At 41.0% G+C, this 23,489-nt stretch overlaps 1 protein-coding gene across 2 annotated transcripts in view; it reads right to left on the bottom strand.

The window, feature by feature from the left end:
* LOC131465570 (cyclin-dependent kinase-like 5) overlaps positions 1–22,317 on the bottom strand; it is an 83,430-nt gene extending 61,113 nt beyond the window's left edge. The window contains exons 1-3 of one of the 2 annotated variants that reach the window (XM_058638367.1): positions 22,199–22,317; positions 12,562–12,793; positions 10,588–10,622 (exon numbers count right to left, since the gene is read on the bottom strand). In XM_058638367.1, coding sequence (XP_058494350.1) covers positions 10,588–10,622; positions 12,562–12,625 — 99 coding nt within the window. In that variant the 5' untranslated portion in view covers positions 12,626–12,793; positions 22,199–22,317. Of the gene's footprint in view, positions 1–10,587; positions 10,623–12,561; positions 12,794–22,090 lie in introns of both variants that reach the window. The other variant, XM_058638368.1, reaches the window with a different exon arrangement.
* Between the last annotated feature and the right edge of the window lie 1,172 nt (positions 22,318–23,489).

Below are 23,489 nucleotides of genomic sequence, written 5' to 3'. Positions count from 1 at the left end.
CAGCAACTCCTTGACTACAAATATAACAAAATAATGTGAGATGAAACATTCATTTTGTTGGGACTTGTCTTGTGAGTATTTTTAGAGTCTCAACTTTGAGCAACAGTTAAAAAAAGAACACAACTATGTTTTTAAAGTGGATGAATACGACGGTAGTTTCCTCTGAATGCTGGCGGGCCAATCTGGATTAAAGGGTTCATATAAAAGATAAATGAAAACAGCATATTTGAGGTCACGACGTAAACATCTATAAAAACCTACAGTGATTGTGTTGAAGACGCTGCTTCGGCGTTGGCCCCGAGGGTCTGTGTGAACCTGAACTCTGCCAGGAAAAAGAAACAGCAGCAGCCTGGAGCCGCCAGAGCTCAGCCTGTGGACGTATGTTGGAGTGTGCCACATATGTTCTCACTCACATGCTAATAATAGATGAGTCATGTGACCGAGTGATGCTGTTCAGTGCTCAGTGTCGGCTTCTTTGCTCTCAAGTCACAATCACAGTCTGTGTGTGCAACCATGCAACTGTTAGTTTAAAGTGTCATGATGAAAATGAAGGTTTAATGAAGGTTTTTTGAAGCGTCGCTGTACAAGATACTGACCCATACTTAGTGCTAATGTGTTGTGTCTTTAAGAAAAGACTCACTGTCAGTTTGAGTCGACGATATCTTTATGTTCACGTCTTTAACTCACGGTTAGGCAGGAAACTGAAGTTTGTAAACCACTCACTCTCCCACACCAAAGTCCATAGAGAAAATCACTTCATTTATTACAATAGCTGCTTATTAAAGTGGAAGGACCATTCATAAGCTAAATACATGCACACGCTAACCCTGACCCTAATGATGCTGCTGAGGCTGTCAATGTTTTACCTCTGTAAAACAGAGCAGCAGCATCAGCAGCATCATCATCATCAGCAGCAGCAGCAGAAATCAGTTCACAGGAGGAGAGAGAACATTCCACACTTAATACACACACACACTCACCTGCTGTTTTTTCTACGTCTCACACACACCACCACGTGCTAAAGAGCCACCAATGCTGATCACGCATGAGCAGCCTTATCAGCATGCAGTGAAACTAGTGACAAACACAAAGTGTGTCACATGTTCAAGGACAGAAAAAAGAAAAGCCTTTTTTTTCAATGAAATCAAGACTAGTTTAAGTGCAGCAGCAACATCTTCCCACTTTTACTTTTCAATAAATGAAACATCAACTCAAACATCAGTCCTCTTCCCAATTCATCACACAAATTCGTAAGAACCCCCAAACTTTAGTTACAGACCCAACTCACATTAATAATACTTTTGCTTCATATTATTCTGATTTGTATAAATTGGAACCCTCTTCAGACACTATCTCAATGAACAAATTCTTAGATAACAAAAGTACTCAAGATGCTCCTCTCAACTTGGAAGAGGTGAAACCAGCCGTAAATTAATGCAATACGACAAGGAACCAGGCCCAGAGGGCTGCCCCTGTTATTGGATATGTTTAATGACTCCTTTAAACTCTACAACCTTCCTAGGTCCTGAACTCAAGCGTCAATATCTCTCATTCCAAAGAAGAATAAAGACTTTGATGATTGCAGCAGCTGGCGACCTGTCAGTTTGCTCGACCCCTGCCTCCTAACCATCATCTCAAAAGATGGTTTTATAAAGGGCAGACAGCTATCCTAGTCAGCTATATACGTCGTCTGCTCAACATAATACTGTCCAAACCACAATCACAACACCCTGAAATGCTAATTACTGTGGATGCAGAAAAGGCTTTTGAAAGAGTAGAGTGGAAGTATTTATTTTCAGTTCTAAGTAGGTTCGGTTTTGGTCAAACTTTTATCTCGTGGATTAAATTGCTATACAACGCCCAAACTGTGTAAGGACTAACACAACACAGTCCAATTTCTTTCCTTTAACACGCGGCTATCACCATTGCTGCCATTGCAGTTGAACCACTCTTTTCAATCGTTCATTGCCCTCAGGAGTTCACAGATTTCTACCGGTGTCTATAGGAATGGGACTGAGCACAGAGCATCACTCTATGCCGATGACCTCTAACTCCACTGTCTGCATTGACAAGATTCAGGACATTTTAAATACATTTGACAAACATTTGGTTCCTTTTCTGGTTATAAATTGAACATTAACAAAAGTGAATGTTTTGCCTCTTAATGATGCAGCAAAACAGATCTGCCTCAAACACTACTGTTCCACTTAGCCTCTTCTAGTTTTCAATATTTAGGCATTAATATCTTGAATGGTTTCCCTTTGCTGTACAAAGATAACATTGTGGCACTGGTCAGGAAGGTTCAGATCTACTACGCTAGAATGCCTGAGGTAGAATCAATTCTATCAAAATGAATGTACTACCAACATTTGTATTTCTTTTTCAGTGTCTATCTATACTTGCCCTAAACTTTCTTCCAAGAATTGGGTAAGATTATTTCACATTTCATTTAGGTAGGAAAGTCTCGAAGGGCAAAGTACTCAATTTTGCAAATGACGAGGGACGAGGGACGAGGGTGGCCGGGCTCTGCCGGATTTCAGGGCTACTATTGGGCAGCCAACGTTCAAAAAATCTATATCTGGTACAACTCCCCCAGCACAGGCTGGTGTCAGATGGAAGCCATCTCTTTATCAGCTTTAATCTGTGCCCCTCTAAATGCACAGCCTACTAAAGTCACCTCTCTTTCCCCACTAATGCCCTTCTGTGGAAACCATTTATTTCCACCCTCGGCACTTGATTCAAATTATACTCTGTGGAAAGAGAACTTTTTGATATTTATATCTCCTTTGAGAACCTCCACAAGCTCATTTATTTACATATTTTCAAGCCAGAGATTTGGTTCGTTGTACTCTCCCCAAAGTAGAATCCTGCCTCCCCTGACTCTTGGCTAAAGGATCTAACGTCATTTCGACACTTAGAGAAAATCAAGTATAGTATTAGGGGGCACGCCGACACATTTGATAAAACTTGGTATCCCATTCTTTCCTTAATCAATTCCATTCCATCCTCGATGATTAAAGATTGATTTTGTTTTCGTCAGGACTCTGAAAGAGGTCAGAATTTGTCTTTGGTGTGATGACATGGTGGCCGAGCTCGAGGCACAACATATACAAACCCTTACAGTTCCTTTTGTTCCTCTCTCTCTTTCCAAGCATTTTGGATCCCTCCTCTAAATGTCCCTTTTTACTTTGTTTTCTGTTGGTTTGGTTACTGTTCACACCTCCTCTTTTTGCTTGGTTTCTGTTTGAACATACATTGTGTCTCGATAACCCAATAAAGATGTGACCAAAAAAAGAAACATTATGTCATCCTGAACTATTCCCTTCATACTTTTTTAACGTAAAATGTTTCTAAATGTTTTTGATTCAATCAAAAACAAATTTCTCCAGATTTAAACAAAAACAACATGTTCAGACCTTCTAACACTTGTTTACCGGGTAAACTGTGAACTTTCTCTAATAATCCACACTGAACAACAACCCTCTGCAGGTTCACAAACACACACTCAACACACGGAATTAACAGAAATACACTTGTATCTCAATTCTTTTGGCAGATATTGTGAATGCAATGATTCATAATTGGTATGACTCGTCATTTTTGCATCTTGATTGTCAAATTTTAAGGAAAATATCCATTTAAATCATTGATTTTTGGAAGGAAAAACTGAATTTAGCCATCTAAATATTCAACTCTGTTTACGCCTATGATATCTTAAGAATATTTTTCAGTGATCAGTGATTTTAACATCACACACACACACACACACACACACACACACACACACAGGAGTTGTTGATCCACTGCTGCCTCCATCACTAAGTTCAAATGTCTTATTTTGTCACTTGAAATCAGTGTTTGAAATCCTTTGTTCAGATTGACCTCAGTGACACAAAGTGACCACACGAGGCAGCAGAGGACCAGCAGCTCCTGTGTCCCTGTGAGCTAACATCCCAGATTTTCTCTATGGACTTTGGTGTGGGAGAGTGAGTGGTTTACAAACCTCAGTTTCCTGTTTGTCTGTCTGTCTGACAGTGAGATAAAGACGTGATCATGTTGTCAGGACATCATAGACTTGAGCTGACGTACAGTATATGAGTGTGTAAAGCTCTCTGAAGTTAGTTTTATATTCGATCATTAAATCCCTCCTCTCTGGACTGTTGTGCGTTAAATCCATTGATCACTTTGCTGCTCGACATGTGAAAACACAGTGACGATGAATTGTGTGGCTGCAGATCCATGTGGAACACTGCCATCTGGAAAATACTGTACTGTTAGTGTGAACTCACAGATCTATGCCACTATATCACACACACACACACACACAATCACACACAATCACACACACACACACAGCCATGAGCTGACACTTGTGTGAAAGCAGAATCACACGAGTGTTTGATGTCACTGTGACTATGGGAGGGACTGTAACTGCTGCTGCTGTAACTGCTGCTGCTGCTGCTGTAACTGCTGCTGCTGTAACTGCTGCTGCTGTAACTGCTACTGCTGTAACTGCTACTGCTGCTGCTGTTACTGCTGCTGCTGCTGTAACTGCTACTGCTGTAACTGCTGCTGCTGTAACTGCTACTGCTGCTGCTGTAACTGTTGCTGCTGCTGCTGCTGTAGCTGCTGCTGTAACTGCTGCTGCTGTAACTGCTGCTGTAACTGCTGCTGCTGTAACTGCTGCTGCTGTAACTGCAACTGCTGCTGCTGTAACTGCTGCTGCTGTTACTGCTGCAGATGTTACTGCTGCTGCTGTTACTGCTGCTGATGTTACTGCTGCTGATGTTACTGCTGCTGCTGTAACTGCAACTGCTGTAACTGCAACTACTGCTGCTGTTACTGCTGCTGCTTTTACTGCTGCTGCTGCTGTTACTGCTGCTGCTTTTACTGCTGCTGCTGTTACTGCTGCTGCTGTTACTGCTGCTGCTGTAACTGTTGCTGTAACTGCTGTAACTCCTGCTGTTGTAACTGCTGCTGCTGTAACTGCTGTTGTAACTGTTGCTGTTGCGTTAACTGCTGCTGCTGTAACTGCTGCTACTGTAACTGCTGCTGCTGTCACCGCTGCTGCTACTGCTGCTGATGTTACTGCTGCTGCAACTGCTGCTGCTGTTACTGCTGCTGCTGTAACTGCAACTGATGTTACTGCTGCTGCTGTTACTGCTGTTACTGCTGCTGTTACTGCTGCTGCTGCTGTAACTACTGTAACTGCTGCTGCAACTGCTGTAACTGCTGCTGCTGCTGTTGTTGTTGTTGTAACTGTTGCTGTAACTGCTGCTGCTGTAACCACTGCTGCTGTAACTGCTGTAACTGCTGTATCTGCTGCTGCTGTAACTGCTGCTGCAATTGCTGCTGTAACTGCAACTGCTGCTGCTGTAACTGCAACTGCTGCTGCTGTAACTACTGTATCTGCTGCTGCTGCAATTGCTGCTGTAACTGCTGCTGCTGTAACTGCTGCTGCTGCTGTAGCTGCTGCTGCTGTAACTGCAACTGCTGCTGCTGTAACTGCTGCTGCTGTTACTGCTGATGATGTTACTGCTGCTGATGTTACGGCTGCTGCTGTTACTGCTGCTGATGTTACTGCTGCTGCTGTAACTGGTGCTGCTGCTGTTACTGCTGCTGATGTTACTGCTGCTCTAACTGCAACTGCTGCTGCTGTAACTGCTGCTGCTGCTGCTGTTACTGCTGTAACTGCTGCTGCTGTAACTGTTGCTGTTGCGTTAACTGCTGCTGTTGCTGTAACTGCTGCTGCTGTAACCTCTGCTGCTACTGCTGCTGCTGTAACTGCAACTGATGTTACTGCTGTTACTGCTGCTGCTGCTGTAACCGCTGCTGTAACCACTGCTGCTGTAACTACTGTAACTGCTGTAACTGCTGCTGCAACTGCTGTAACTGCTGCTGCTGTAACTGCTGCTGCTATTACTGCTGCTGCTGTAACTGCTGCTGCTGTAACTGCTGCTGCTGTAGCTGCTGCTGCTGTAACTGCTGCTGTAACTGCTGCTGCTGTAACTGCAACTGCTGCTGCTGTAACTGCTGCTGCTGTTACTGCTGATGATGTTACTGCTGCTGATGTTACTGCTGCTGCTGTTACTGCTGCTGATGTTACTGCTGCTGCTGTAACTGGTGCTGCTGCTGTTACTGCTGCTGATGTTACTGCTGCTCTAACTGCAACTGCTGCTGCTGTAACTGCTGCTGCTGTTACTGCTGTAACTGCTGCTGCTGTAACTGTTGCTGTTGCGTTAACTGCTGCTGTTGCTGTAACTGCTGCTGCTGTAACCTCTGCTGCTACTGCTGCTGCTGTAACTGCAACTGATGTTACTGCTGCTGCTGCTGTAACCGCTGCTGTAACCACTGCTGCTGTAACTACTGTAACTGCTGTAACTGCTGCTGCAACTGCTGTAACCACTGCTGCTGTAACTGCTGTAACTGCTGTAACTGCTGTAATTGCTGCTGCTGCTGTAACTGCTGCTGCTGCTGTAACTGCTGTAACTGCTGCTGCTGTAACTGATGGTGCTGTTAGTACTGCTGCTGCTGTAACTGCTGCTGCTGATGTAACTGCTGCTGATGTAACTGCTGCTGCTGCTGTTGTTGTTGTGACTGCTGTTGTAACTGCTGCTGCTGCTGTAACTGCTGCTGTTGTAACTGCTGCTGCTGCTGTAACCGCTGCTGCTGTAACTGCTGTAACTTCTGCTGCTGTAACTGCTGCTGCTGCTGTAACTGCTGTAACTTCTGCTGCTGTAACTGCTGCTGCTGTTACTGCTGCTGCAACTGCTGTAACTGCTGCTGCTACAACTGCTGTAACTGCTGCTGTTGTTGTTGTAACTGCTGCTGTAACTGTTGCTGTAACTGCTGCTGCTATAATTGCCGCTGCTGCTGTAACTGCTGCTGTTGTAACTGCTGCTGTAACTGTTGCTGTAACTGTTGCTGTAACTGCTGCCGCTGTAACTGCTTTTGTCCCCCCAGAGTTAATTATTCCTGTTAAACACACGTATAGGAGGGGGCGTGTCTCTGCTGAAATAATCACATTCTCTGAACAGCTGCGACGCCACAGCAGCAGCTCAGAGAATGTGATTATTTCAGCAGAGACACGCCCCCTCCTATACGTGTGTTTAACAGGAATAATTAACTCTGGGGGAAAAAGATCCCTGGACCACAAAGAGAAACAGAGAAGAAAGCATTCACACTGATGTGGATCAGAGTGACACACTGGGTCTGGACTAGAACACACCAATAATTGGTGTGTATGTATATACTTATATATACATACACATATATATGTGTATATATATATATATAGATATATACACACACATATATACATATATACACACACACACACACATATATATACACATGTATATGTATATGTATAAGTATATACTGTATATATAGATTTTGGATATTGTAATATCATGATCAAGTATCTGTGGCTGATAATCAAGTCATTTTTGAAATACAAAAAATATTATATATATATATGAAATAAAAGAACACGTGGAATGGACAAAATTGTATTTGTCTGTCTGTTAATTATATAAATGGCGCACGGTTTGCTTGACGGGGTTCAAACCTTACTAAGGGCACCAGAGTGTGCAGTGCCAAAAAAAAATGTAAGAGATATCATTAAAAATGTGGATGGATATATATATATATATCACTGAAAGGAACCTGGAACCACTCACTCTCCCACACCAAAGTCCACAGAGAAAATCAGTGATTTTTTGAGTTCTAATGTCTTTTTTTCTCAATTCGGCATTTGAAATCCTACATTTGGATTGACCTCAGTGACACAAAGTGACCACACGAGGCAGCAGAGGAGCAGCAGCTCCTGTGTCCCTGTGAGCTTCTCTATGGACTTTGGTGTGGGAGAGTGAGTGGTTTACAGACTTCAGTTTCAGTTGGAAAGGTCTGTCTGACAGTGAGATAAAGACGTTTATGAGCTGAGGCTTTTGTTTTATTTTGGCGTAGCGGGCGCTTGCAGCACAGTCAGTGATGATCAGTGTCCTGGATCTGTGATAAAGTCAAATGGGCCAATAATATCACTGCTGCTGAAATATCAGACGACAGCATTTCATTAAAATTCTTCTGATTTCACGTAAGCAACGAAATGTCAATGAATAATAAAAAATATATTTAAAAAAAGAAGCCATCATTTCCTCTGAAACCTGCAATTCTTTGTTATTTCACACAGATAAATAAATAAATAAATAAATAAATAAAGAGTGTCAGAGACAAAGCAGCAGCCTCCATCTGTCGTGTGGACTTCACCGACATGAGCCGAGTTGTGTGAAATGTTGACATTGGCATTTTGCAGCTGCCTGAGAACGGGATCCATCACAGTCTCCATAATAAAGCACAGTAATTACAGCTTACAGCACCAGATTCTGACCATGGTTGTGTGTTGTTATTCACGTTTTTTCCTCTTCTACAGATCTCACACTTAAGCTAATGGAGACACTGGAGTTAAGGTCACGGCTGAAACAAACGTCGTAATTGTGAGGCAGACAAACGCACAACAAAAAGAACAGAAAAGGAAAAACAGTCACAGAGGACTGTGATGAAAGAGTGTTTCTGGGTTTTTCTCCCTCCTGCAGATCTCAGTCAGTAGGAGGCAGTTAGTCTCTTATTCACGCTGGATTGATGTCAAAGCCTCGTCCTTAAATGGACCAAGATGACAGGACTTGTTACTGCAGCGTTGGTTGTTGTGATTTTCCTCTTATTCTCATGCTAAAAAAAACATTATTACTTCAAGGGTGACACTTCATTTGCTCATGTTCAAAGCAGATTTGACGCTGGTGATCCAAATTAAGACCAAATATTCAACAGCAGCCAGTGAAGGCATCACATTCAAGCTGTGGTCATTTACATCAGAGTGACGTCACCTCTGACAAGAGCTGCAACCATTCATTGATTACCTACTTAATCGTTAATCATTTTGATAATCGATTAATCCGTTTGAGTAGATTTTTTCACATTAAAACCAGTGTCAGATTTTTCAGCTTCTTAAATGTGAATATTTTCTACTTTCTGTAATTTTCAGCTTCTTAAATGTGAATATTTTCTACTTTCTGTCATTATTCAGCTTCTTAAATGTGAATATTTTCTACTTTCTGTCATTTTTCAGCTTCTTAAATGTGAATATTTTCTACTTTCTGTCATTTTTAAGCTTCTTAAATGTGAATATTTTCTACTTTCTGTAATTTTTCAGCTTCTTAAATGTGAATATTTTCTACTTTCTGTCATTTTTCAGCATCTTCAATGTGAATATTTTCTACTTTCTGTCATTTGTCAGCTTCTTAAATGTGAATATTTTCTACTTTGTCATTTTCAGCTTCTTAAATGTGAATATTTTCTATTTTCTGTCATTTTTCAGCTTCTTAAATGTGAATATTTTCTACTTTCTGTCATTTTTCAGCTTCTTAAATGTGAATATTTTCTACTTTGTGTCATTTTCAGCTTCTTAAATGTGAATATGTTCTACTTTCTGTCATTTTTCAGCTTCTTAAATGTGAATATGTTGTAGTTTCTGTCATTATTCAGCTTCTTAAATGTGAATATTTTCTATTTTCTGTCATTTTTCAGCTTCTTAAATGTGAATATTTTGTAGTTTCTGTCATTATTCAGCTTCTTAAATGTGAATATTTTCTACTTTCTGTCATTTTTCAGCTTCTTAAATGTGAATATTTTCTACTTTCTGTCATTTTTCAGCTTTTTAAATGTGAATATTTTCTACTTTCTGTCATTTTTCAGCTTCTTAAATGTGAATATTTTCTACTTTCTGTCATTTTTCAGCTTCTTAAATGTGAATATTTTCTACTTTCTGTAATTTTCAGCTTCTTAAATGTGAATATTTTCTACTTTGTCATTTTCAGCTTCTTAAATGTGAATATTTTCTACTTTCTGTCATTATTCAGCTTCTTAATGTGAATATTTTCTACTTTTTGTAATTTTCAGCTTCTTAAATGTGAATATGTTCTACTTTCTGTCATTTTTCAGCTTCTTAAATGTGAATATTTTCTACTTTCTGTAATTTTCAGCTTCTTAAATGTGAATATTTTCTACTTTCTGTCATTTTTCAGCTTCTTAAATGTGAATATTTTGTAGTTTCTGTCATTTTTCAGCTTCTTAAATGTGAATATTTTCTATTTTCTGTCATTTTTCAGCTTCTTAAATGTGAATATTTTGTAGTTTCTGTCATTATTCAGCTTCTTAAATGTGAATATTTTCTACTTTCTGTCATTTTTCAGCTTCTTAAATGTGAGTATTTTCTACTTTCTGTCAGTTTTCAGCTTCTTAAATGTGAACATTGTCTGGTTTCTTTGCTCCATAAAACAAAGAAATCATTCAAACTGAATCATTTTGGTTTGTGGACAAAAACAACAAACACATCATTTCCAGGTTTGATTAAACACTGCTGAAAACAGAAAACATGGACTCAGATGTAACTCAGAGTGGCCACTGTTAGCAGCACCAGTGAAAATCCCCTGAATCAAAGCATGAGGAATGAAATGGGTAAGGAGTTAAAGACTGAAAGTGAAGGTGATGATTGGCTGGTTTTGATTGGCCATAACTGCTGATAGATCTTACCTTGTGTCGGCACTTTAAGACAACACCATATGCACCTGAAAAACAAACACAGCATCAGCAGCTCATCCTTCAGCTGTTAGCAACACTTGAAGCAGGATTGAACAGCTTCAGAGTCACTCAGTGTGTTTACATGCACGTTAACCCTCTCATGAGCATCATGAGGGTTGATGTAAGTTTTATGGCTGTAGAATTGTTAGGAAACGTTATTCAATCCTTTAGGACTGACAGTCCTGAGAAGCTGACGTCACAGACGTGCGACGCGCCGGTGAATGTGATTGGACGCTCGTTCCTCTGAAGTCCTGAGGTTCTATCTTAATGACAAGTGTATGAACACAAAGCTCTATTTCTAGATGTCAGCGACGACAGGATGGTCACAGAAGGGATCAAATGACAATGTCGAGCTATGAACTTTGCGTGAAAACAAACATACTGATGCTCTTGCTTTGTTTCTTATTGTCCTTGAATTCAGTTTTATTGTTGTAAATTTAAACCCAAACCACAGTGATTTCATATTTCAATTTGACCTAAATGTGTGTCTTTTCTCTTGTTCCTTGAACTTAGGGTTCTAAAACAGTGTCAGGAGCCTGGAGGAGGTGTCCCAGTTTGGTTTTCTACAGCCGTGCGCCCACATCCTAGAAATGTTCTCATGAGCGAGGTCACTCTGTTTGATGAATGGTTCAGGACTAAGTGCAGCTCACATCTGATGAAGAAACTACAATTTACTCCAAAACTTGTTACGTGACTGGCCCTGCTGCAGGATCTAAAGAAGGAAATAAGGAGGGAACCATTGAGCTTATTTTGACACACACTACAGATGATGTATCTTAAGTTTCCCCTTAACTTCCCCTGAACTGGAACTCAACAAAGGCTGCAGCCATTATTTGAATATTTGCAAATTCCCAAAAGGAACTGAATATTACAACAAATACACAACGGATATTGTGTTGTGAAGTACAACTGTATGCTGTACGCCTCACGTATAAAAACTAAGGATGTCCCGATCCAATATTGATATCGTATATCGGTCCGATATCAGCCAAAAAACGCATATCGGATTATATCGGACTGCCTCTAAAATCTCCGATATAAGCGCTCCAATACAACAGTCCATTCCGCTCCAGCTCTTCTATCCAGCAGCGCCTGTTGTCATCACGTGGGCTCTGTGTGTTGGATGTATGTAGATCACATGATCACAACAACAGTGTGTGTGGTTTACTGCTATTTCAGAGGTTAAACATTTTTCTTTAACCTCTGAAATCAGAGGCTACGAAGCTGCACAGCGAGCTAGCCGTTAGCACCACGCTAGCTCATCCTGTGGCGAGCTGCTAAAACAACATTATTTCATAAACCAGCGCCACCTTTCGACTTTCAACAGCCTCCGTTTGTTAATTATACCCCAAAAACCAGCCATGCCAAGAGCTTTGTGTGTTTTAAATGTGTCCTGAAGCTCCACACACGGAGCCAAGTACGTCTGCGGGGCTGGTCCCCGGGCTCCAGCTTTACCTGTGGGACAAGTCACTCACCCTGTGTGGGTTGGGCTAATCCAAAATAGTGAAAACAAGGGGGGTGTTCTTTGAAGACATGCTGTTACCTGTGAAACACGGGTGCTCTGAAAACACCCCCATTAGCACTTGGTACTTTCCTCCTGATGAAATTAACCATAGACTGTATGAAATGAACATGGCAAAATATCCAATATTCTTATGTTGAAGGTTAAAATGGATTTAGCCATTGGTTAATAATAAATGGGTCAGTTTTTCTCATACTATTGTTCTCTGTTTAAGTAATATCACTTGATCAAGCCTATTCTAACATTCCACACTACAAAATAAGTCATGTGTGTATGATTTGTGCTGATATCGGATCAATATCGGTATCGGCCAATACTCAAGGCTGCAATAGCAGTATTGTATCGGAAGTGAAAAAGTTGGGGACATCCCTAATAAAAATGATCAAATAAATCCTCTCTCTCACCTTCACCCACAATCCCAAGGACTTCAAATTTATTCATCACATCACCGATGTCAGGGATCTTCATGAAGTCAAAAGGCGTGATGCGTCAGGTGCATGGCGCTCGGGTGGAGGGGGCGTGGCTACAGGATGGCGTGAGCTGGCCACACATTTGCTCCTGAGAGATAACCGTCTGCTGTGAGCCATAATATCCACCACATGCCTTCAGCAGCAGCAGCGGTGGTCCGGTAAGTAACTGTGGAAAAGCAAGAAACAGCAGCATAAATAAGTATAAATATGTGCACACTAGTTTTCAGCTTTATCTCACTGTCAGACAGACTTTTCCAACAGGAAACTGAAGTTTGTAAACCACTCACTTTCCCACACCAAAGTCCATAGAGAAATTCAGTGATTTTAGCTCACAGGGACACAGGAGCTGCTGGTCCTCTGCTGCCTCGTGTGGTCACTGTGTGTCACTGACGTCAATCTGAACAAAGGATTTCAAACACTGAAGTGACAAAATAAGACATTTGAACTTAGTGATGGAGGCAGCAGTGGATCAACAACTCCTGTGCGCTGTGATCAGTCATGTGACCTTATTCATCAGTCATGTGACCTTATTCATCAGTCATGTGACCTTATTCTGTGGTGGAAAATCCTGTATTTAAACACTCCATTTACGTACTGGATCCACGCTACGGAACACCAAGCAGGTCACAAGGTGTTTCCCTCCATGTGTGATCATGGTACTGGAGGTCAGAGGTCAGATTTAGTGATTGCTACGCGACTCTCTTATGACTTCAATTCTTTTTGCACTTAGTTTACAATTGACTGATTATTGTTACACTGAAGTAGACAAGTCTCACAATGCCAGATCTAGTGTATCTGTGCTCAAAGAGAGAAAAACTATGTATTTGACAAATGTATTCAATATAATAAATATGACGATTATCAATGCAACAGTCTTTAAAAGCAGGAAAAGTCACCACAGATACTTGATCACGATATGACAGATATAACATCCATATCTTGCTCAGTGAGTGTTAATGTGATGGCGGTGTCCGCTCGTCTCCACACACTCTTCCCTCTGATTGAATCAGTCCAAGCACTCCAGACGCCAGTTTCTCTTTCATTTGATCTTCTCCTCCACTGGAAAAGCTGGAGGATGATTCTCACTCACTCACTCACTCACGCTCAAACTCAGTCTCCTACAGTGCGCGTCGCTGTGGGCGCAGGAGCCACTCATCAGGATGCACAAAAATAAAACTCCCGTCTCCCAGAACGTTTAACAACTCCGCGTGGTCGTCCGTTACTCCTCTGTCTTACTCATCATCATCAACACAGGTGTGTGTGTGTGTGTGTACACACTGAGGGCAAACCTGACAACGCATATATTCAGACGGAATCCAAACACCGAGCGCTTCTTAAAACTGCATCATGTCACGTACAGCCTCACTGTTTTTCCCTGAGAAGATTCTAGCTGACTCTACTCTCCTGTGCAGGAATTCACTGGGCACAGCTTTGGAACACATACTTTACTCAGCTGTCAACACAATGACTCATGCTTGGTGATAAATTCACATTCAAACATGCTCGTGCACCGTTACCATTAGTCTGATCTGACATTACAATCATCAGAATCAAAAATAATGCTATGCATTTTGAAACAAAACACTCCTGAGAGGTAAACAAGCATCAAAGAATGAAGTGGTTATTGAGCGTTCTAAAAGTTAATTTATTATTACACCGAATTAATTACAGACTACTCTGATTATTATTGATGAATAAAAAAAGAGTTCCAGTGTCTTAAAATAATGGTTTAACAACATCCCAGCACGCTTGCCTTTGAAAAAAAGCATGAGAAAACCCTTGTTAACGTTCATGTTCATGTCTTTATCTCACTGTCAGACAGACTTTTCCAACAGGAAACTGAAGTCTGTAAACCACTCACTCTCACACACCAAAGTCCAGTGAGAAAATCTGTGATTTTAGCTCGTGAGGACACAGGAGCTGCTGGTCTACTGCTGCCTCGTGTGGGTACTGAGGTAAATCCAGTAGCATACCGTGGGGTTTCAGTCAGGGCCTTCAGTAAAAAAAAAACAAAAAAAAAAACATGCACAAACACCGACTATATTCACGAGACAGTTCATCTGCAACAACCATAGCGCACGTACGCACACCACTGCGCATCTATAGGCTGCTGCATCATTACCATCACATCTTCCGTTATGTCACTCAGCAACTGCAATTTCACAAGCCACCATATGACACAAAAACAAGCTTCCACATAAGCATAGGCGTCAGCTACGCGGGGAACACGTCCCCGTCACTATTTATGATCAACAGTTTTGTCCTCATCACATCAGTAACTTGGTGTTACTGCAGTGGCCATAGCTTACTTCAAAACCCGCCAAAGGTTCAAACATCGTTGATGACAACAGCAGGGGGCTAGCGCCAGACACATCTCTGGGCCTGGGGCGTTCTGTCACTATGCATCACATTTTGATTGGCTGATGACACACGTCAGTCAAAGTTATAACCAAATAGGAAATGGCAGCTTCAACGAAGGACCAGCAATACTACTACAGCAGGTCCACGGAGCTATGGTGCGTTTAATGACATCCAGGAAAATCCAGCTCAGCTTCACAAAAAATAACCGTATTCTTTCTGGAAATATAATCATAAGTGATGACTTACAAATGCCGAATTGACAAAAATCAGACATTTGAACTTAGTGACGGAGGCAGCAGTGGATCAACACCTCCTGTGTGCTGCGATGTTAAAATTAGAAATGAAACAATTAATTGATTATTACGACTTGTCGGATTTACAACCTAACTGTGTGTGTGAAATAAATCTTCATAAAGACACTCGAGTTGTTCCCGCCGTACTTGATCTGGTTACCCTTTCCAGAAGGGATTATTGAGCTGAAAGGATCAGTCAGTAAAAATCTGGACATTGACGGTGCTCGGTATGGTCTGATTCATCCAGCGCGACTTTGCATCACATACAACGGTGTTGAGGACTTTGTTTCAGCGGAGGAAGCCAGCGCCTTTGTCAAAACCTTGATTTCTGGGTGAGCTCCAATGGCTTTTCAGATCTGTGTTCTATTATTGCCTAGAGTTTGTGGTATCACTAGCCTTAATTCTCTACCTGTGCACTATTAGGTGGTTTTCTGGTTTATTGCACTAACTAGGTTAGGTGCTAGGTGTCATATACCGTACCAGGGCGGTACCATATTTTGTATTTTTGTATCAGATTTTTTGTAAATCAGCACTACCTCATTTTATGCTCTCTGCATCTATTTGAACAGGACTTAGGGCCTGCTGTTATTTGTTCATTTGTATTTTCACATGCTTCACCGTATTCATCTGATCTATGTGGAAATTCGATTTGTGTTAGTAAGGCGGCCATCTTTGTTGTTTTGTTGAAATGTTCACCTTTAGATGAAACAATATTTTATAATGTGAGTTTTTTTTTCTCAATATATCATGTTTATCAATGCGCGCATTGTGGACAACTTTTGGTTATTGTAGGAAACACTCCTGTCTCCTTTGTTCTGTGTTTGTCCCACCTCAGCTCTCTGTGACCATTTGCATTTTTGTTGTTTTCTTTATTTAAATGGTTAATGGCAATATAGATCCCAGCATTGCTGGGTCAGGCACACCTCAGATTTATTAGTTGGAAGATCAGAGGTATTAGAGGTATCCTGATAAGAGATCTAAGGTTTTTACACATGCAAAACATTTAAACTCTGATGTAGTATTTTTACAGGAGACTGCTGGTGACGGTCAGTCCAGCTCCTGAAAGCACCCGCTCTGAGGGGACTGACTCACGGGTTACCGGTTTAAATTTTCAAAACATTTTATGGTAAATTGGCACTGCTACTTTTATCTGGATTCAATGATCCTTAGAAAGTGGTTAATTACCACCAACTTTGACACTAGTCACTATTGTGCTCCTTCTCCAAAAGGACAAAGTAATGTTGGCTAAAGTAATTGCATCCCGTTTAGAGAATGTGCTTCCTCATTTTATATCCGAAGAGCAAAATGGTTTCATAAAGAGATGTCAATTGTCTTTTGATACTGTACACTTTTCAACATAATTTACTCAAAACATTCGACTGAACTCCCTGAACTTGGGATTTCTTTAGATGCTGAAAAGGCATTTGATAGGGTAGAGTGGGAGTACCAGCTTTAGAGAAATTTGCATTAGGTGATAAATTTATTTCTAGGATTCGCCTCCTTTATTCGTCCCCTAAAGCCAGTGTCCATACTAATGATGTTTATATTGTCCTTGAACGTGGAAGTTGCCATGGTTGTCCTTTGTCACCTTTGCTCTTTGCCATCGCTATCGAGCCTCTGTCTATCACATTAAGATCTTCCCCCTTGTTCAAAGGAATCACCTGCAATGGAATTGAATATAAATGATTGCTGTATGCAGATGATTTGTTATTGTATATAGCTGATCCTACACTTTTTATCCCTGCTGTTTTAAGTATTCTGGAGCACCTTTTAAGGTTATAAAGTAAATTTGGGGAAAGGTGAGTGTTTTCCCATCAATACTGCAGCCTGTCATCTTCAACACTCAGATTTACCTTTTCAATTTAGTCTTTAGACTATTTAAATACTTAGGTATTAACGTGACTCGTTCTTTATCTAGCCTTGCATCTGCTAATTTCACTCCCCTTACTTCAAAGATCCGATATTCAAAGATGGGGTAAACTCCCCGTTTCATTAATTGGCAAGATTAATGTTGTTAAAATGAATATTTCAGCAAAATTTCTATTTTTCAGTCATCATCATCTACCGCTTTATCCTCCGCCAGAGGGTCGCGGGGGGTGCTGTGCCAATCTCAGCTACATCGGGCGATAGGCGGGGTACACCCTGGACAGTTCGTCAGTCCATCGCAGGGCCACACACACATAGAGACAAACAACCATTCACTCCCACACTCACTCCTATGGTCAATTTAGAGTGTCCAATCCTATCCCCACATTGCATGTTTTTGGACTGTGGGAGGAAGCCGGAGAACCCGGAGAGAACCCACGCACACACGGGGAGAACATGCAAACTCCATGCAGAAAGGCCCTTGTTCCAACCTGGGCTCAAACCCGGGTCTTCTCGCTGCAAGGCGAGAGTGCTAACCACTACCCCACCGTGTGGCCCTCAAAGTCAATTCCTCTTTCAGTGGATAAGATCAATTGTTCTTTTATTTGGGGTGGGAAATCACCTAGGTCTGTAAAACTTTACTGCAGAGGTGCAGACTTAGTGGAGGACATTTCTAACTTATTATTGGGCTGCTCACATCCATAAACTTTGCTACAGGTTCAAATCTCCTGAATCCTCTTGGTGTAAACTGGAACTATCATCCTTTAGGGGATCTTCTATACCTGCTCTACTTTATTCCCCTTTACCTACAAAACCCTCTCTATATACTGATAATCAGGTGGTTCTTAACATGCTCAAGATCGGGTATCAATTTCAGTAGCGTACCGTGGGGTTTAAAGTAAAAAAATAAATTAAAAAAAACACGCCATAGCGCACACGCACACCACTGCGCATCTATAGGCTACTGCATCATTACCACCACATCTTCCATTAAGTCACTCAGCAAACGCAATTTCACAAGCCACCATATGACACAAAAACAAGCTTCCACATAAGCATAGGCGTCAGCTACGCGGGGAACACGTCCCTGTCACTATTTATGATCAACAGTTTTGTCCTCACCACTTCTAAAAAAAATTATAAACTTATCATTAACACTCCAACTACCGCAAATGATGTACCTCTTCATCAAAGTTATAACCAAATAGGAAATGGCAGCTTCAACGAAAGGCCAGCAATACTACTAGAGCAGGTCCACGGAGCTATGATGCGTTTAATGACATACAGGAAAATCCAGCTCAGCTTCACAAAAAATAACCATATTCTTTCAGGAAATATAATCATAACATACTGAAAAAGTAATTGAATTCAGACACGTTCAGACACACATTAATTTGATTATTACAAATAATAATTTAAAAAAATACTTTTTTGATACTGACAGCCACCACTGATCAATTTAGACATTTTAAATTTGTAGCTGCATCTTCCTTGGGTCCTTCAAATAAAAACCATTTATTTTCCACTTTCAGACTCGACATTGACAGTGTGGTGTGACAAGGGTATTACACAATTCAACCCTTTGAATGTAGATGGTGTCTTTGATAGTTTTGATAATTTGTCATCTCACTATGGCCTCGCTGTTACTCATCTGTTTCACTATTTTCAGACTCGCAATTATGTTCCTAAGTGTTTCCCTAATTTCCCCTCTTTACTGCCATAGCAGCGATGGGAAACCATGCTATCATTTGTCCCTCATCACAGAAGAATCATTTCAAAGTTGCAAAGTTTCAAATGCTAAACTTAAGTGTACTGTACATGGGTAGAGGAACTGGGAATGCAAATACGGGAGGAGTCCTGGGAACAGGCCATAGCGAGGATACGTTCTACCACCTCTTGTGCTCGTCTTGGAGTTATCCAATTTGACTTATACAGGGTGCATTTCTCTAAGTCTAGACTATCTAAACTGTATCCGGAAGTGGAAGACAAATGTGATAAATGCCATGGCTCTCCTTGTCACCTAACCCATATGTTTTTTTTTGTCCTGATCTGAAAGGTTTTTGGGCAGATTATTTTACTGTTATGTCCACTGTTCTTGGGCTAAATCTTCAACCTTGTCCTCTGATTGCTATATTTGGGATTCCTGACCCCTCACTTGCACTTAACTCTACACAAAAGGATATTATAGCTTTCACATCCTTACTAGCAATACGTTCCTTATTGTTGCATTGGAAGTCTGCTAAATATCCTTCTATCTCTCGGTCACAACAACAGCATGTGAACATCGAGTGAGCAGAGGCGAGAATGAGCGCTGAAAGGGAAGAGATCGTTAGTAAAACGAAAAGGACACACAACCTCGCCAGTATGGCTGTTTTTGGTTACTTATATGTGACATCGAATGCTTGTATCACACATATATGTTAGTTATGGAGGTCTACTTACATATATTAACTTGTTTTCATGGTCACATATATGTTAGTTATGGATGTCTACTTACATATATTAACTTGTTTTCATGGTTAAAAACCTCCTAATCGCTGCAAACGAGCCGATCGAAATATCTTCTCACTGACGCTCTCGTAAGCCACGCTGTTTCAGACCAAAACCACACCCCCAGAACGTGGACTGTGTTTTGATTGGCCAGCCAACGAGAGCTTTCCCACTGTCCTGTGATTGGCCAGGTACCTGGAAGTGACGTAATAGATAGGCCAGCTCTCAGATACACAGCTCCCCCTCTGGCACGGTGGATGCTCTGCATCTCCCCAGCTACAACGAGAGTAGTTCTTCTTCTTCTGCGGTTGAATGTACGCAACCGGATGTGCCCGGACTAGTGCCCGCACCAGGAGGCGCTATGGTGGTGAGAGGAGTGGTGAGGTATACTGATGACATCATCAACATACGGAAGTGCTGATCTGCTTCGCAGAGCCCAGGAACACAATAAAACCCTATTTTCTCAGCAGTGGCTGAACTGTTTGTTCTGAAACTTTAGGGTTTCATAAACGAGGTAATGACGCAGATACACACACAAACGCAGCGTTAATTGGAGCTTCCGGTCTATGTCGCCTTTAAAGTCCGACCACAGTCACGCCAATGTAGCCTACAAATTAGGCCAGACGACCGTAACCCACCAAGAGCTTATTACTTATTATCATCAAACATATTCTAGCATCTACGTCGCTCACACCCCCTGGATTACACGTGCTGTATGGCTGGGCGGCTTGTTGTCTGTGCGATGTAGAAAATGACTATATAGTGATACTCGAGTATACGTTGTAATGCATTTGCTTTTAGCAGCGGACATTTAACTCAGCTTCTCACACTCTTTCTCGTCTCTCCCTCTCACAGGGAGACAAAACGAGCGCACCTAGTGACATACGTCAGTCTGTCGTGGGTGCAGCGTCACACGCCCTCGCCCAGCAGAACGGTAGCAGTAGCAGGTGCTAACAGTAACACATGGAGGACGAATTAATTCCGAAGAAAAACAGCACAGGATCCATCGTCTGGCGATGGTTTGTTTTCAAGAAGAAAGATGTTGAACAAACAACGGTGATATGCAAAATATGTCGCAAAAGCGTCGCTTTAAAATGTAGCAGTAGATCAAATTTATGTCATCATTTGAGAAACCACCTGCTAGAAAATGAAGAGTGCTGCCACTCACTGTTTAATAAATACAGTTTTGTTAACTTTGACTTAGTTGTGATTTCCCCTTTTTTGCATGAAAGTTTAAAATTAGCATATTTTAATGCAGTATGAACAAGAATGTTTTAATGTAGACATATAGAATCCGCATACTGGTGTGATTGTATGCATCAAAGTGTTAATTCAAGGCTAAGGCAAAAGATCAAGATATATATCGTGTATCGTGACATGGCCTAAAAATATCGCGGTATTAATAAAAGGCCATATCGCCCAGCCCTAACGTGCTGTACGATACGACCATCAACATCATCTGCTGCTACATGTGGAGATACTGAGACTGCCCTGTTGAGGTACCCTGCAACAGTGCCGTATGATAAAACATCTAAATGTTACAAAGACGGAGCCAAGGACATGCTTTCCGTCAGCAAGTTTAAGAGGAAAGTTTGAGTTTAGAATAAAAGTGTTAAAGTGTTTATTATTCTTCATTTTTAATAGGTCATGAAAAATGATCAATAATTATCTATATCGATCGATATGAAGAAGCTATATCGTGATATGTTTTTCAACCCTAGGTGACAGAGACTTTGGTGCCACCCACTGTTTTTCTCAGTGAACTAACTTGTAGAGATAAATGCATGCTTTTAAAATCCAAAAAATTCACTTAAAATATGGACACATTTCTATTCGAAACCTAGCTACCGACAGTGATCCTCTGTGTCGGTCTGATTCTTAGCAGCAGGGGGCGCTCACAGTCACAATCAGCCCTGTCGCAGATAAATGCACTTTTTCAGTTACCGCATCTTTAAAATAATCTGTGATACATTTTAAAATTGAAACCTTAGCTACCGTCAGTGATCCTCAGTGTCTCGCCAGCAGGGGGCGCTCACATCAGGTTGATGCCACTGATAGCAAAGCTAGCGAACTTGTTTACATTTAAGTTTGAATGATTTGCCTAGTTTTATGCAATTTTACAAAAAAAATTATCCCCGAATATTCTGTTTTGGGTTGTTGTTTATGCTAAAATCAAAAAAAAAATGTGCGTAAAAACAGGCAACGCATCAAAATGATTGGAGGTGAATTCACGACGTGTGTGCGTGTGTTAATATCCCACATATTTTCAGTCATAAATCCAAGTCAAACACACACACACACAGTCTCTACTTCAGCTAACTTAGCATTAACGTGGGTTAACCCGCGTCAACTGACGCTAGCTTCCGTTACAGTTCAGTTAAAATGAAGCTAGGTGAGTTGCGTGATGACAAAAACACAGAAAAAACGCTGAAATTAGCTGAAAAACAACAAACCTCACGGTTGGTAAACGTTGTCCTTTCTCGCGAGGTTTAATCACAGAAACACACGTTTTAATCCCGACGCTTCGTGAGTGCGTGACGTTGATAAAATAAAGTACTCACTCAGTCAGTTTGGTGTGGAAATAAATGATGGAACGCGGCCCACGGACACAGACATCCACCCACGGACGCAGCAGCAGTCACAGTGAGCAGAACTGGACCGTGCGTTTGACAAGCAGCTCGGTCACCAGGCAACTATTTGAGTGACAGGCGCGGCGACCAATCGCCGCTCGTTTGTCCTGGAGCCTCCGCTCTTTGGGCCAATCAGAGAGCGGGTGTGGGGTAAGGAGGGCGGTGCTTGTTGCAGTGTGAGGGTGTTTCTGTGAGGGAGACAATTTTGTTGTAATTTCTCAATTACATAATTCACAACATGACATTCTGTTGTCACTGTGCATAGAGATTAAGATGAAACTAAGTTTAATATTAAAATCACACATTTATTTATTTTAAAGTTTAATGTTACATCCAGGGCTGTTACCATTTTAACATTTACTAAATATTACAGCTGAAACAATTACTCAATTACTCGATTACTGAATGAATTGTCAACTATTTTCATAATCGATTAATCGGTTTGAAGCTTTTTTTATTATTTAAACAAGATTTCAGATTTCTCAAATGTGAATATTTTCTAGTTTCTGTGATTTTCCAGCTTCTTAAATGTGAATATTTCTAGTTTCTGACATTTTTCAGCTGGTTAAATGTAAATATTTCCTGGTTTCTTTGCTCCATATAACAAATAAATCATTAAAAACTAAATCAATTTGGTTCTTTTAAATGACCTTTTTATGTATGTATGAAAAATGTGTGTTAGATTAGACTTTATGGATCCCTCACAAAGGAAATTCACTTGTTACTATATACAAAATAGACAATGGAGCAGGGATGAACAAGTGTTAATGAATATGAAAAAGAACTAAAAGCAAAATTACAAAATATTAAACTTATTTAGCATTATTATATTGATTGGTATGTGATGATGTGTTTTATGCCCGCAAGCCTCTTCTTCTTCAGTCCAAAATCTGGGTTGTTTACATTATAAACAACTCAAGTCAAAAACAACAATGCTGTCACCTACAGGAGGAACCTGGTACTGAAATAAAGCTGTTTTTTTTTTTTTTTTCCTTCTTCAGATTCAGTCTGTTGGTGGATGTAGAGAATAGCTCATTATTTAGCAGTCTATCTCTTGGTGGGTGTATGGAACCGTTCACTATTTGGCAGTCAGTCTGTATGGTAGCCCGTGGCCAAGTGGAAAGGGAACTTGACTTGTAACCGGAGAGTCGCGGGTTCAAATCCCCACCTGGCCAAAAAGGGCTGGGGTACCCAACCCTGGGCGCTACCCAGTGTGGCAGCC

This window comes from Solea solea, chromosome 9, assembly GCF_958295425.1.
Source record: "Solea solea chromosome 9, fSolSol10.1, whole genome shotgun sequence".
In the NCBI taxonomy this organism is placed as follows: Eukaryota; Metazoa; Chordata; class Actinopteri; order Pleuronectiformes; family Soleidae; genus Solea; species Solea solea.
Note: the sequence above shows the minus strand (reverse complement) of the source record. Positions and strands in the feature narration are given on the sequence as shown.